The sequence below is a fragment of the Ceratotherium simum genome, chromosome 38 (genome assembly GCF_057802395.1).
Source record: "Ceratotherium simum simum isolate JZ-2026a chromosome 38, ASM5780239v1, whole genome shotgun sequence".
Lineage (NCBI taxonomy): Eukaryota > Metazoa > Chordata > Mammalia > Perissodactyla > Rhinocerotidae > Ceratotherium > Ceratotherium simum.
The window spans coordinates 1,242,513-1,259,068 of NC_141937.1; the positions used below are offsets into that span (position 1 = coordinate 1,242,513).

Genomic DNA, 16,556 nt, shown 5'->3' on the forward strand with positions numbered 1-16,556 from the left:
GGGAAATCTGACATATGTTCTTGCATGATTCTAATAATCTTTACATTTTACCATATCCTTAGATCATTTTTTTTATTAAATAAAGCTTTGGCTATAAATTATTTAATGCGATAGGAAAAGCAACATGCCCTTTCTAAACTCATCAGGCTTCTGTTTTCTTTTTATTCCTGTGGATACCTGCAGATGTGTTCAATGAGCGAGACAACTGTCCCTACGTCTACAACACTGACCAGAGAGACACTGATGGTGATGGCGTGGGTGACCACTGTGACAACTGCCCCCTGGTGCACAACCCCGACCAGGTAATTGATTAGGTGATTGCTCAAGTGTGTCTGTGAGCAGAAGGAGGGGTCGAGGACCTGATCAATCAGAGATACATATGCCTTTGTGGTTTTCCATCAGCTCTGCCAAGACATGACAACATAGACTCTTCAATAATTTTAATTGAAAACATTTACGGAACTTGAATCTAAGCACAATTCTCGTATCTCGGTGGCCAGAGGCCAAATGAATAGATGGCTTAGTCTCACTGTCTGAAGGGAGAGTGTGCCTCCATTTACTTATCTCTGTACTTCCCTGATGCAAACATGGGAATTGGCTTCTCTTCCAGATTTGTCTTTGGAAGACACAGTGAGAACATAAATATATGTACAGTTCATGGGATATGTTGTAGCAGATGATGTCAAAGATGGACGCGATTCTGGGGCTATTAACTCTTCCCAGTCTCCCTAAGTAAAGTGAACCCCTGTAGAGAGGTAGCAAAGGATGGAGAGATTCCCAGATTTTGGTCCTGGATCTGATGTAGATAGCGGTGTGACCTCTCCACGGGCTCAGCTGCTCACGTGGTGGATGCTGTGGTCCAGCCTAAACATCCCCGGGTGACTTTCAGTCTGGCATCTGTGTCACTGGATGCATGTTCCCCGTGCTCTGTCTCCCAGACTGATGTGGACAATGACCTCGTGGGAGACCAGTGTGACAACAATGAAGACATTGATGAGGACGGCCACCAGAACAACCAGGACAACTGCCCCTACATCTCGAACGCCAACCAGGCCGACCACGACCACGATGGCCAGGGAGATGCCTGTGACTCAGATGATGACAACGACGGGATTCCCGATGACAGGGACAACTGCCGGCTCGTATTCAACCCTGAGCAGGAGGACTCAGATGGTAGGTGCCACCCAGGTCGTGCGTGAGCGACCCTGCAAGGCCACGAGGTCATCTGAAACTCCTGGTGGGAAAACCCACGCGCCTCGTGGTCTGAAGGTGCTGGGCCCATTAGATAGTGGTTTCCTCTGCCTGACTTGGTCTGCATGCTCTCGGCTTCTGGCCGTGTGATTATCCAACAGATGAAACAAGTAAATGTGTGTTTGTGCATGTCGGTATGGGCAAAAGTCTCAGTGTCCACGTAATTTTCAACTTTTGACCATCTCTGTGAAGAAATGCTAGTTACAAGCAGGATGAAGCAGTGCTTCGGTATGATATGACAGTGAGGGGACGGGGAGAGTTTATTTTTTAAGAGCAAAGCAAACAAAAATGACGACTGTGAAATATCAGGAAAAAGACCTATTTTTGCCTGGCAGTGCATACGAATACGTGGTCTCTAGCAGGGTAGGATCTTGAGGAAGTAAAACCGCCCGGATGGGCTGTGGTCTTACCCATGGGAGTCTCAAGTCACAGACGAGGAGCACAGCTGTGCTCAGCAGCCTCTGATAAAGGCTGTGAGAAGGCAGCTTCTCGGGCAGGACCCTGGCCGACTCCAGGTGCTGCGTGGAGGACATACATCCTTCGTAAACCAAGATAAAGGATATTTGGGCATTGAGCCAGCATGACTAAGAAGCACGTGAAGAGACCCATTGGTCTGCAGGGCAGCTCCCAGGATCCCCCTTGAGGGCAGCATGAAGGGATTTCAGCAGAGAACCCAAAGCTCATTCTTGACATGAGAAAGGACATGTTCAGTTCCCACAGTCACTCTGCTTGGGGAGGGGGCTGACCCCCCAGGGGAGAGACTCTGGGCCTTTTTCCCAGGAAGGAAGCTGTGATGGAGGAGAGCTTCCTATGAGTATGTGCCTGCCACACCATAGGTGGAGCATGTATGATTGAACAGAACTGAAAGATAGTTTGAAGAATGCAACAGGAAACACAGTTGACCTTGATACCCTTTTCTCCCTCTAAAGCAATAAGCACTTAGATGGGCTAGGTTAGTAAACTGAGATCTGCCTGTGGGACTGTCATCATTCCCATGGACCCCAGAGCGGGGAGGACTGCCGCGTTCATCCCTCTACATACACCAGGGCCCATGGCCCACCCAACCCCACCACCCCTCCCACCACCTCACTGGAAAATTTGACAAGATGCTTCCATACGAGGGAAGCCCACATCTCTCAAGGGAAAATCGTTCTCAGAGTAAGAGTTCTGCTCCAAATGCCAAGCAGATTCCAGGAAGGGATGATTAAGAGAGGCGATAACAGAAGTTCTGAAAATGATCAGAACAATAAAAAGCTGAAAGTTCAGCTTGATGTGACTTGACAGCCATTTAGGTTTCGTACCCACAGTTTTGAGTTCAGAACAAAGTGAGAAATGACTCACGTGAGAATATGATTATGGCATGCTCTGCTGCAGTATTTATCACATATTTTTTGAAAAGAACATCAAGACTCCTCATAGAATTCACTCTAAGTGTCTTAGAGATTATGGGCATGAATCCATGAGACACTATATAAGAGCTGAAGCTTGAATTTTGCTAGGTTTTCTCAGACACAGAAAGGCATGTGGCAGATGATTGACTTTCTTTTCTGGTTTTTCTGCTTGTCCTTGGTGACAGGTGATGGGCGGGGCGATGCTTGCAAAGACGACTTTGACAATGACAGCGTCCCGGATATTGATGATGTGTGTCCTGAAAACAACGCCATCAGTGAGACTGACTTCAGGAACTTCCAGATGGTCCACTTGGACCCCAAGGGCACCACTCAGATCGATCCCAATTGGGTCATTCGCCATCAAGGCAAGGAGCTGGTGCAGACAGCTAACTCCGACCCTGGCATCGCAGTCGGTGAGCCTTCAAAACTACGTCATCATTCGTAGTTTCTGGGTGCAAGGTGTCCTCGGAGATTGTGGGCTGCTCTTTAGAACAAAATGGAGGGATTAGTGGGTCTTTATGGTAGCCACCATCCTTCCATCATTTGTAAAACTCTCTGCCTAAATATTCTTGGCAGAACAACTTGGGGAAGCAGGAATTTTCCTCTCCGGAGTCTCTGAAATTTCAAGTTCAGTAGTCTACTGCATTTCATGGACTTGATCTATAAAATATTACGTAACACAGTAAATCTCTGCCGTAACTCTATAAGTGGGACCTAAAAGAATAAAATCCCATAGACTTCATTAATCTCGCAGTAACAGAACCTGAGTGGGATAGAAGAGGAGAGCCAATCCCAAACTCCTTCTATCTGCATTCGGTGGTCCCGGGGCTAATCCAGGCATTTCCTCAAGGGCTGAGTCCAACTCAGTCTCACTACTGAGTGTTCCCTCTGGCACCCAGGTTTTGACGAGTTTGGGTCTGTGGACTTCAGCGGCACGTTTTACGTCAACACGGACCGGGACGACGACTACGCTGGCTTTGTCTTCGGCTACCAGTCCAGCAGCCGCTTCTACGTGGTGATGTGGAAGCAGGTCACTCAGACCTACTGGGAAGACCAGCCTACCCGGGCCTACGGCTACTCAGGCGTGTCCCTCAAGGTGGTCAACTCCACCACGGGGACAGGCGAGCACCTGAGGAATGCCTTGTGGCACACGGGGAACACGGAAGGACAGGTGAGAAAGAGAGGCTCCCAACCCTACCTTCGTTTTTTGTCCATTTTAACTCGTCACAATAATTTAAATAATCTTTTATTGAGTTCCTACCTTATTAAAGGCGCCATGCCTGGTATTTTTATAAACGCGATTGGTAATCCTCTTGCAAATTAAACATGTTTCTCCCCTCATCTAGCGATAGGAGAACTGGGTTCAAAGGTTTAAGTATTTTGCCCAAGGTCCCACGGTGAGGAAGTGGAGGACGCAGAATTTGAATCCGGGACTCTGGCTGGAGTGCCCGTGCTCCTAGCACTGAGCTACGTGGTTGCCAGTCAGTGGATTTTGATCCACATGAGAGATTTACACCAGGAAGTATATCAGAGGGAGGTGGGGCAGCATTAGGGATTAATTTACAGAGTGACATTTTTGTTTCCATTTGGTGTTGTACAACTGTGGTTAAGACTCAGGGTGCCAGTTGTACTCAAGAGTAATATTTTTCCCTCAGGTTCGTACTTTATGGCATGACCCCAAAAATATTGGCTGGAAAGACTACACCGCCTACAGGTGGCATCTGACCCACAGACCTAAGACTGGTTATATAAGGTGAGGGTTGCTCGGCGCCAGCCACGTTTCTCCCAAGTGATTTCCCGTTTCGCTGAATGGCAAGTTTGAATGTTGACAGACAAGCCAAAGTGAATTCTAACTTGTATGTTGTTCCTGGATTTATCCACTTTAAACACCTTCTTTTTTCTACCCTGCATCCTCTACTACACATCACTTACTTTTAAAAAAACAAAAACAAAACTTTTGAAGAGGAGAAAAATCACATTTGTCTTGTTAAAATAACTTAGAGGATGATGAGCATCTCTCTTCCTGATGAATACTCTAGGCATGGGAGGGAAAGTGCAATTAAAATGTCTGCATCTTTGCAAAGTTAGGCGGTGCTTCATCTGGAGAACAGATTCATATTTATTCCTGGTATTGTGAATGGTTGAATTTAAACCACATCTTCCAATAAAACTTTCACAAATATCTGTCCAACAGAATTTTGTTATCTCGGCATCACAGCATTTGTAATTGAGAGATATATATATATATTTTGCTGAGGAAGATTTGCTCTGAGTTAACATCTATTGCCAGTCTTCCTTTTTTTTTCTTTTTTACCTGGGGAAGTTGTCCCTGAGCTAACATTCGTGTCAGTGTTCCTCTACTTTGCATGTGGGTCACTGCCACAGCATGGCTGGTGAGTGGTGTAGGTCTGTGCCCAGGACCTGAACCTGCAAACCTAGGCCCTGAAGTTGAGCACACTGAACTTAACCACTACGCTACAGGGTCAGCCCCCTGTAATCGATTTTGATTAAAACAAATCATGGATGATTTAAGTTTTTTTGCAAAGTTAAACTTAGCTAATAATAGCACGATCTGGTTGGATTCTTCACAGATGTCAGGAGTGTATGTGTCCCTGGTAATGATGAGCAGATCTGAGTAGGGGATGTGCGGCTGGCTGCACTGGAGTGATTTTCATGGAGAGCCTCTGGAGGTTCACTCATGTGCTCCCCCTCCTGGTGGGGAAGCGTCAGTGCATCCAGCCCTGCTCTAGGCATGTAGAATAGAGCCCTGCGCTTGCTCTCACATGGCTCACGGGTAGTAGGAAGGAAGCAAGTGAGCAGCGGTTTTAACTCAGTATGAAGGCCATGCGATCCACAACACAAAGGGGAGAACCCGGTGCCCAGGCAGGGGGAAGAGCCGCCTGACCCCCCGGAGACTGGGACATGCCCCTCACTCTACAGGACTGCTCTTTGGCTCTCAAGGGCAAGGCTCTTGTGAACCCCTGCATTGTGACGAGAAAGATGACCCCTCGCCCCCTGTGAATGTGCTTCACAGAGTTCACATTCTCTTTCTTTCTCCTTTTTCCCCTGTTTTCAGAGTCCTAGTGCATGAAGGAAAACAGGTCATGGCGGACTCAGGACCCATCTATGACCAAACCTATGCTGGCGGGCGGCTGGGTCTGTTTGTCTTCTCTCAAGAAATGGTCTATTTCTCGGACCTGAAATACGAATGCAGAGGTGGGTGTGGGAGCACCGTCCAGGGGGCAGCTTGCGGCACAGAGAGTGGGGAGGACATGCATCTGACTTTGGTTTTACGGGAGTTGCACCTGAGCGTGATGAGCGGGTGGCCCGTTCCCTGCAGATGTTTTGTTTGGTCACTTGGGTTGTTTTTTGTTTGTTTATTTGTTTGTTTTAAATTGAATATGAATGCCTTTAGTAAGACAAACACTTTCCAGTTCTTCACAGGCTCCATTCATCCCCACTGTCCTCTCTCCTATAGCTTTCTGCATTTTCTACACCTTCTGGGCCCCTAAAGCCATTTTAGGTTTCTACCCTAGCTAAAAATGAAAGAAAGAAAGAGAGAGAGAAAGGAAGGAAGGAAGGAAGGTGGGAAGTAAGGGTTGGTTCTCTTTAGTCATCTCTCTAGGAGTAAATTTAAATCAAAATATTACAGACCTGGAGGGAACTTAGCTCCCTTGTAAGGGAAAATGAAAATATCCCCCTTCTACAGATGAGGTAAGATGGTTCTCAAAAATCACTCATTGAAAATCACACATAAAGTAAAGAGATGAAGGGAATGCAAGAATGTTGCTTTATTTTCTTGCTTCTAGTGATGATTTCTTTTCTCTGTGTCAGGTTGCCTTTCGAGATCGCTCATGCTTCCTTCCTTCCTGCCATCCATCCTTCCATGCGTGCATGCATCCATCCATTCTTCCAACCATTCGTACATCCATCTATTTTGTGGATGCCTTTTTTAAAATTAAGATAATGATACTTTAGGGTGTAGGTAAAACAAAATAAAGCAAAACTAAACTCATGGTCCAATCTTCCTAATTCTGTGTCCCGTTTTCTTGTAGATGTCTAAACAATTTGCTGCGATTCCAGCAACGTACTGTAGATGCTGTTACCTAGACACCTCAGTCCATCCTGGTACTTCCAGCTTCTCTCTCTTTAGCAGCACCTCCTATCCCTGACTTTAACCTTGAGTGGTTCTTCACCTCCTATCATCAATCCCAAGCCCAAGTGCCTTCAGAGGATAAACATCAACGGAACCTGAAGATGAACATTCAACCCTCTACGCTACGGGAAAAACAGTTTGATGATCTGCAAGACTTTATGTGGAGTGGAAATTGAACATGACGTGACATTGTTTTTTCTTGTTTGTTTAAAAAGAATGACGTTTACATATAAAATGTAATTACTTATTGTATTTATGTGTATATGGAGTGGAAGGGAATGTTGTGCGTAAGCCATTTTCATAAATTAAGCAGGAAAAATATTGCTACACTACTTTCAGTGCTTAAAGTTGTTCCAGTTTTTGGGTTAGAGCTGTTCTACAGTATCACACAAATTGGGTCAATTATAAAGAAGGGCCGACTCAAGTCTGAAGTAAGGCCACAGTAAAGAAGAGGTCTGGAGATAGTCACATGATGCAGGATGTCAATTAACTAATTGGAACATTAAAAATAATTACAAGAATAAATGAATACCCCTTCTCCCATTCTCTTGTCCTGCAATGAAAGCCCTCATACCCGGCAGAGACATCGTTTTATCCAAGAAAGAATATTCCTGCAAAGTGGCTCTAGCGTGAGTCCAGATGTGGGGCTGGCAAAGTCTCCTCTGTGTGAAAGGTTAACGGAGCAATTTGCTGTCATTGGAGTTTGCCTCTTGTGCCGTTGTGGACTTGAGGGAACTCCTGGCCAGTCGTCACTTAACTATGCATTCTGATTGCCAGAATTTTCGCCTGAGCGTCTTTCCCAGTCTGAGCTCCTGGAGAACAGACAAGCAGACAGATACATCAGCCAATGCACTTTGCCATCAAATTCCTATTCTAGGCTTTGAAACTATGGAAAAGTTGCTTGTATCTAATTTGGTAACACATTGCATTAAGGTTCCATTTATAAATGTTTTGTTAATATTTATTAAATGGATATAGACTGCAGTTCCATTCACCAATAACTTATTTTAAATATGCCGAGTAACACATATGTAGCATAATTTCTAGAAATAAACATATAACAAATATATAATAATATAAAGATACAGTTGCAGCAAAATATCTTCCCGTCAAAATACAAGGCTTTATAATATTATGTTGTCATGATAAAGCATGCTATAAAATGTAATAGAATAAATAAATAATAATGAAGAGTTTATAATGGAACCTTAATATATACTGTTGCCAGTGACTTTAATTCAATATTTTTTACTGTTATCTATCTGCTGTATATAGAATTTTAAAAACTTTTAATGCTAGGGAAAAATCAGCTTTAAGTATTGCCAGACACACCCATTAACCAGTCATAGTGATATACACAAGTTTGATTTATTTTTGCTTAAGTTGCATGCTTTTTGTGCAGGAAATATTAGTCTCACTCCACATAAGGGGTTTAATAAGAGAAGTTTCTCTTGTCTGTCTGACTCGGGGCCAATCTCCCTCCTCTTTCTATTAATAGCGATCTCATTTCTATGTTAAATAGAGGGGGTCCATCACTTTTGTCTTAACTTACACATTTCATTTTGATAAAGTTATGTTTCTTACTTCTTTTGAGGTTGATTTTCTTTTTGTTTTGCTGCACTTTTTACTTTTTTTGTGGAACTGTATTCCCAAGACAGCAAAGGTTGAGAGCCTTCATTAAATGTTGCGATCGTGAAGAGCTTGTAGGTCTTCTGTGTTGGTGGTGTTTGGCCAAACGATACAGTGGTGTGGGATGATGATGTGAATATTTAGAATGTACCATATTTTTTTGTAAATTATTTATGTTTTTTTAAAAAGCAAACTTCTCGTACAGATGGATGGAAGTTCATTTGTTTTGCCAAAGACTGTAAATATTTATTTATTTGTTCACATGGTCAAAATTTCACCACTGAAACCCTGCATTTAGATAGAGCCTAATTTTTATACTTTCAAGATTAATAACAGGAAATAAATTGTAAAAAGGTTTTCTATACATGAATCTCTCTCCCTTTTTTAAAAAGAATTAGCAAGGTTTCTCTTGGGGGGAAGGGAGAAAAACCCCAACAGGGTAGAGTTGACATTTTGCTTTCTGTAACAGGAACAAGCCCGCTGGGTTACAAGTTTTCCTCTTTACCAGCTACAGGTGAGGATGTAGGTCGGGTCCTCCTGGAGAAAGCAGCTCTATTAAGGCAGGTCTCACTCGATCCTAAGCTGCCCAGAGTTACCCATGACACAATCATAGCAATCCACTCTGCTGCTGCTTCTCATTGTCAAACAAGAGAGCAGAACTGTGCCGTGAATTTAGGCAAGCATCATCAAAATGATGCAGAAAAAATGTAACGACCCAAGGGACCCCGCTCATTAATACAAGCTGTAGTTCTCTTGACCCATTCTCATCCCAAACCAGAGACAAAGGAGCAGAGGACTAGTGAGTGTGCATTTCATTTATTCTTTTATTTTTTTTATTTTTTATTTTTTGTGTGTGAGGAAGATCAGCCCTGAGCTAACATACGTGCTAATCCTCCTCTTTTTGCTGAGGAAGACTGGCTCTGAGCTAACATCTATTGCCAGTCCTCCTCCTTTTTTTTTTTTTCCTCCAAAGCCCCGGTAGATAGTTGTATGTCATAGTTGCACATCCTTCTAGTTGCTGTATGTGGGACGTGGCCTCAGCATGGGAGGAGAAGCTGTGCGTCGGTGCGCGCCCGGATCCGAACCCGGGCCGCCAGTAGCGGAGCTGAGTGCACATTTCAAATCACAGCGTCGCAGGAGGAGGAGGACAGAGCACAACACAGTAGCTTCGGGGTTTCTCCAGCCCTTCCTAAAAGTTTTGTGGGATTCTGAGTATTATAGTGGAGTCGAATATAGGGAAAAAATATGAGGGAGAGGAATGCAGCAGGAGACAGGGAGAGGGAGAGAAGGAGATTGAGAAAAAAAAACAAGCATATTTGGCTGAAATCAGCTGGAGTGAGTCAGGCAGTGAAGTAATAAGATATAGGAAAGGCCGTCTGAGGTGACAGGATGGGAACAGAAGGCCTTGGCTCAGATTTGGGCTGTAGAATGGTGGATTTTGTGACATGAACGTGGAGGAAAAGACTAGCTCTCCATATGTGGATCAAGAAGCCTTTGAGAAGTTTAGAAACAACAAGGAAAGTGATTTTTTTTGTGTGTGTGAGGAAGATCAGCCCTGAGCTAACATCCATGCTAATCCTCCTCTTTTTGTTGAGGAAGACTGGCTCTAAGCTAACATCTATTGCCAATCCTCCTCCTTTTTTTCCCCAAAGCCCCAGCAGATAGTTGCACAACCATCTAATTGCTGTATGTGGGACGCGGCCTCGGCTTGGCCGGAGAAGCGGTGCGTCAGTGTGCGCCCAGGGTTCCGAACCCGGGCCGCCAGTATCTGAGCACTCACACTTAACCGCTAAGCCACGGGGCCAGCCCCAAGGAAAGTGATTTTGACTGAACTGCAGGTAACTAGTGGAGGAAGCTTCATGTCCATTTTACTCACAAAACAAAAAATATATAATATGTTTAATAACGATGCTAAGAAGTCAGGCATCAAAACAAGATCATTTCTCCTACATTCAGACTCTTTTTGTAACCTACTGAAAAACGTAAGTTTTCTGACAGACTGCTCTGTGCCCTTTCCAGGCGCTCAGAGTCTCAGAACCATTGTCTTTCAGGATTAACTGTGGTATCTTGTGACCCAACACAGGAATGAGACGTCCCTGGACTTCGAGGCTTTATGTGAGGGAAACTGCTCTGTGGTTCTCGCTCTGTCTTCTGATAAAGGTTCTAACACGCATTGTAAACCATACACCTTTTGTCAGTGGTTTGTTCTAGAAGAAGCTGGAGATTGTACTAATGCAGGGGGTGAATTCAGCCAGAGGATGCATGAGAACTAGACTATGAAAGAATCAGGGATCAATAAGCCAACTCATCCTCACGCGGTGCACGCACCTGTGTCAGGTGGCATGAGTCAGTTGATGAAATAATAGAACATCCTCATTCACAGGTGTGCAGAATGGAGGTCTGAAACAGTCAGGAGGGAGAAGGGTTCCAGAATGGAGTCACGTCCCCTCCTCACTGCTGGCTGCCTGCATCTCCCACTGGAGGTTAAATGGGGGTCTCTCTCTCACTGTGTCTGTCAGTTTCAACATCTCAGGCAGGTTTTGCTCAGTTAGACTGTTTCACAAAGTGGTGTTTTTGGCCATGGGAGCAGAGTGGTGTGTGGGCTGGGAGGAAAATCTAGGTGCTGCCACCTAACACCTCCGTGGCCTGGTCAAGTGACCTACCAGCACATTAGGAACAGGAATACCCGCAGCAGAAGGTTCTGCTAGAGACTGAAAGATCCTTGTACAGATCTGACTGAACCACTGCCCTGGAATCCCAGTGGAGGAGGAGGGAACAAGCTGGGGACTTCTCGGGGACAGTCCCAAGCCTGGCGAAGCCTGGGCTTCTGCTCCCCGGGGAGCGACCCCGCGGAGGGCGCCAGGTGCAGAGAAGCGAGCAGCTTACCGCCAGCGCAGCGCAGCGCCGTCAGCTCGGGGAAGCCCGGGGGCCCTCCTGCCAAGAAGGCCGGCCTGACAGCCAACCGCCAGCCCCACAGCCGCCGGCCGACCCTCGCTGTCCTTGCGCGACGTGGGGCGGCCCTGCCCTCCGAGGAGCCCTCCCCCCGGGGGCCCGCCTGAGGGTGGGGGCCCTGAGTCTTGGGCGGTCACGAGGTCCTGGCGGCTGAAGCGGGGGACCTCGTTATTTCTGGGCTTGCCTCGGAGAAGCGGCTTTCAGTTCAGGTCTCTTAGCCGTAACGACGCCTGAAAACTGTTACCCCTTTTCAGACGTCGCTCTTTCCATAGAATGGCTTTTTCATCCCCAAACACGCCAAATGCATTCTAAGAAGTGGTGTTTTGACGTCAGAGCTTCCAGCACAGACGCTCGCCACACACCTTGACACACAGCGTGCGTCAGAGGGCACCCCTGGAACAGCACATTTAAATCGAGTGCCTGCATGCGGGCCGACGCAGGACTGTGGGGTGGGAGCCGCGCTCGGACGGCGGCGCCTCCTCACCCCCTGGTCACCATCCCTCGCACGTGGGGGGCCAGCCTTCATTTTGCTGGAAGGGGTTTTTTCTGTGCTATAATTTTACGGTAGAGGGACAGTCTGACTGCAAGGTAGCTGTGAGCATCCAAGGGTTGATTTTGAAGAAAATAGTGTAGAGAGAGGGAAAAAATGTTAGTGCAATGAAACTGGCTTGCGCTTCGTTTTATGTGCCATTTATTTACTTTCAAATTGTTGTTTATGATTTATGTAAATGTGGTTTGTTGTCCAGTGGATTTATTTTTCTATCTGTGAAAATTGTTTAGTTAACCTGGGTTGGGACAGACTGCATATGATTTTTCCCATTTAAAAAAAATGGAAATATTTTTCTTTTTAATACAGTTTCAGAAACAAATTACATTGTTAAACAAGACACATATATTAGATATATTCATATATATTTACTATGGGATATTTAATGATATATATTTAAGATTACACACACACACACACACACACACAATGTGTGCCTCATGAAGATACAACCTCTCCATAAGGAGTAATTTCTCTAGAAATTAGTATCTTGCAGATAAGAATCATCGCAATTCAGGTAAAGATTTTTAGCTACTCTAGAAGGATGAGGAAGATTAGCATCAGGAGGAGTCTATCAGATTTTTGAGTTTCTTGCTGTGTTTGGGGAGGATTAACCTTCCCCATGCCTTGGTGAACCCACCACCAGTTCCAGAATAAGACTGACAACCCCAGACTTATTTAGACTTATTTAGACTCAGGTCCTAAATAAATGTACAAGAAGACACACCCAAATGGTCCAGCCTGGCAATTCTTTAGAGCACGTTCAAATGGCTGATTATCTTTTTCTGCTATTGCATGTTGCTTGACAAAGAATATAATATCTGACTATTCTAAGATCCATTGCTAGAGTGCCAAAATATCTCATTCAAAGGGCTTTATAGGTAATTTCTTTTTTTAATTTCCAAGCCCTTTCTTTTCTAATGCCCTATCTTTCTAGGCAATTCCAAGAAAACAATTCCATTTGTAATAACATCCAAAACAGCAAAATACCTAGAAACAAATTCAACCAAAGAGGTGCAGGACTTATAAAATAAAAAATGCAAAACATTGTTGAAATACATGAATAAAAACCTAAATAAATGGACAGACATCTCATGTTTATAAATTGGAAGATTTAATATAGTTAGGATAATGATACTACTCGACGCAATCTACAGGTTCAGTGTGATTCTTATCAAAATTCCAACAGGCTTTGTGGCAGAAATGGAAAAGATGATCCTCAAATTCATATGGGATTACAACTGCTCTGAATAGCCAAACAATATTGAAAAATAAGAACACAGTTGGAGGACGCACACTTGCTGATTTCAAAACTCACTACAAAGCTACAGTATTCAAAACAGTGTGGTGCTGGCATAAGGACAGACCTACAGACCAATGGACTAGGACAGAGGGTCCAGAAATAAACCCACACTCTTATGGCTGATCGATTTTCCACAAGGGTCCCAAGACCGTTCCATGAGGAAGGAACAATTTCTTCAACAAATGATGAAGGATAACTGGATTTCCACATGCAAAAGAATACTGTTGACCCCTGCCTCACACTATACACAAAAATTAACATAAAATGAATCAGCAACCTAAATGTAAGAGCTGAAACTACAAAACTCTCAGATAAAAACACAGGTAAACCTTCATGACATTGGATCTGGCAATGGATTCTTAAATATGACACAAAAAGTACGAGCAACAAAATAAATGTAGTACATAAATTGGACAAAATGAAAAACATTTGTGTATCAAAGGACATTATCAAACCCATGGTCATGGTGCACACTCAGGAAATGGGGCAGTCAGGCTAATAACTTAAACGGACCTTAGGATGTGTTGTTTAGTAGCGAAGGCTTAAGGTGAACATGTAGAACATGACGAGCAGACCCATAAAGTCGTCTCTGGGCCTCCTTCTGTTCTTCCCTGGTTTTGCTCTGTCTCTGGTCTCTGCTCCTCCCAGGCCTCCCTGTGTCTCATTCCTGCTAATCCCTGGTGGCGACCCTGAATGGGAGCAAAGAAAAAAGCCTTCGGAGTTGAAAAATGCAGTCACGGCATCTACGTTCTAATTTTAGCTCTGCTGCTACCAACCATGGAAGTAATCTATATTCTCTGAGTCTCACTTTCGTCGTCTGTAGCATGAGACAGTAACATCTGCCTCCCCAAGTTTCCCTGAGATGAAGTGAGACAATTTGTGTGATGCACAGAGTTTCTCAGTGTGTGTGGTCTTCCCCCCACTCTGCTACATGTGTGGAAACAAGTCTAGGGTGTGAGGGATGGTGTGGTGGAGCCTGAGGTTAAGATGTCCCCCAGGCCCGCCTCTGCCTCTGAAGGATTGCTGGGGAGGGAGGTAGAGGAAAGGCCTAGATTCAGGATCCTCACCTTTGATGCGGTCTTTGGTAAGTCTTCTGGGATCTGGCCCATCACATCTCTGCAGGACGGCCTTGCCTTTGCCAGCAGCCCGGTCCACTTCCTTGTGCCTGTGCTGTGTGAGTAGTTGTGTCATTAGTCTTTCTCCAGAAGAGACTCTAGACCCGAGATGTCAGGACTCCCTGAACCTGCACGTAATGGATGAGGCATGAGGGCACCACTCAGGTGTCTACTGCTTTCCCTGTTTCTCAAAGGGCTCCCTGATCTGGAAAAACTATTGCATTAAGATGTTTCTGGAGATGCCATAGGCTTTAACAAGCGTGTGCATGTGTGTGCCCCTATGCGAGTGTGCGGTGAGGGAAGGCTGGGATAGACATTGTATATACATTGCATTTTCAGTCATGCTCGTGTTCAATATTTGTTTCCATCCTACATATGAGGAAACTGAGGCTCAGCATACAGAGTAGCTTCTCTGAGGTCACGCAGCTCATACACGTGGAGTAGCACGGGAATTCCTGACCCTGCTGTGGGTGCTGTGGGTGCTGTGGGTGCTGTGGGTGCTGTGCTGTGCGTTTCACCCGACAGAACAGACCAGGGCTGTCCTGGAAACAGCAGGCTGAGAGCAAGGCTCACGGCCATCTGAAATGTCCGTACACGGAATTCCATCTTTCAGTCAGCCTGGATTTTGGAAAGCTCTTGCTTTCTGCCAAAATAACCATGGCTTTTCTTACTGCAGGATGAAGAAGTGTGAACAGTTGGGAGGAGTGTGCCACGTTAAGGCAGGCAGCACAGGGTTCGGTACTCCTCGTGTGGCTCAGCCGCTTACTCGCTGTGTGTCTTTGGGAAAGTCACTTTGTTCTGAGCTTCAGTTTCCTCATCTATTATACGGCAGAAATAACATATTCCTTATATGTATAGGAATTAAATGAATAGCAATAATAATAAATGAAGCTACAAATTTGAGCTGTTTTGGAGTAGTTAAAAGATGAGCCATAAGATGGCAGTTGAAGGAGCAGGAAGGTCCAGAGAAGTGAGTTAAGACATACACTGTAGGCAGAACGAAGGGGCTGTTTGAAAGAAAGTGGTGGAAGATTCTGGAGAAAGAATAATTGGAAGAGAAAAGTGTGGGAAGAGGGAGAAAGGGCTGGGATTGAGAGCTCGAGTTGGAGTTGACTGGAAATTTGGAAAAATACTGCTCCTCACAGGATTTTTGAGAGGGGGAGGGAGTACAAAAGGAAAAGGAGACCGAGGCTTATCAGTGGAGAGAAAGCCAAGAGGGAACCGCAGCTGGTCCACACTCTCCTCGTAAACTGATGGGAAAGCGTCAGCGAGGCGGGGAGTCTGGAGTTTGGGTCTGAAGCGGCAAATACCGAGGGGGTGCAAATGCTTCGTCAGGAGACAGGAGGGGAGGTGTGGTGGCAGCACTGCAGGGGCTGTGGGTTCTGCCCTTGGTGCCCGTGGCCCGAGGTCTACTCCTCCTTGTCAGCGCTGTGAGCCTGCTCAGTGACGTCTCTACTCGGGGGACACTGAGAAGCAGAGAGATAAAGGGCCTTGACCAAAACCTCAAGGCGGGCCCTTTTGGGTCCAGAGCTCCCATGCGTGGCCAGCAGGCAAAGCCATTTTACATTCTCAGAACACTGGGGTTTGGAGAACTGATTACACTCCTCGGCTGTGAGATCTGAAGGGAAGACTGTCTCGATTAAGAATGCTGTGCTCCACCACGTGCATGCTCAGGGGGAGAGGAGAAAGCCGAGGATATACTTCTGCTGTGGAGTGGAAGGAAACACTTGGTTGTGACTCTTGCCCAGAAGAGCATCACAGGAACGTTTGCCTGGCCATGAATTGTGTCTTCAGAAGGAAAGCGTCACATCCACAGAGACGGCTGAAGATTCACGGCAGGAGGCGCTTGCTCACAGGCTTCCAGCATCTGAGTTGACCTGGGCACAAACGAACCACCTGCCAGAGGAAAAGCACATTAGTCTGTCCCAAAGGAAAGCAATTCAATGGCAGAGACCACACTGTTATTTTTGTCTTAAGCATCACGTTGTCATGGTCTTATGAGAAAACTATAAACTCAAATTAAAAACAACTTTGGATGAAATTCCTAAAAGAATTGAAAACAAGCAAGCAGTTTGAAGATGGCTCTCGAGGTCCTCCGTGTTCTTGTGACACGTAACTTCACATCACGTGCATTGGGGAGTTGTTCCTTGGTGCCACTTGTTAACAAACGGACTTCACAAAGAGCCGTCTACCCCGTTAACTTCTTTATAAG

The 16,556-nt window shown here is 45.4% G+C and overlaps 1 protein-coding gene across 2 annotated transcripts in view; it reads left to right on the top strand.

Moving 5' to 3' along the window:
* Positions 1 to 8,791, top strand: part of THBS2 (thrombospondin 2) — a 31,987-nt gene extending 23,196 nt beyond the window's left edge. For both annotated transcript variants that reach the window (XM_014797436.2, XM_014797437.2), the window contains exons 16-22: positions 184 to 302; positions 939 to 1,173; positions 2,828 to 3,055; positions 3,542 to 3,813; positions 4,298 to 4,395; positions 5,719 to 5,858; positions 6,698 to 8,791. In XM_014797436.2, coding sequence (XP_014652922.1) covers positions 184 to 302; positions 939 to 1,173; positions 2,828 to 3,055; positions 3,542 to 3,813; positions 4,298 to 4,395; positions 5,719 to 5,858; positions 6,698 to 6,705 — 1,100 coding nt within the window. In that variant the 3' untranslated portion in view covers positions 6,706 to 8,791. The remainder of the gene's footprint in view (positions 1 to 183; positions 303 to 938; positions 1,174 to 2,827; positions 3,056 to 3,541; positions 3,814 to 4,297; positions 4,396 to 5,718; positions 5,859 to 6,697) is intronic.
* The last annotated feature ends 7,765 nt before the right edge of the window (positions 8,792 to 16,556 follow it).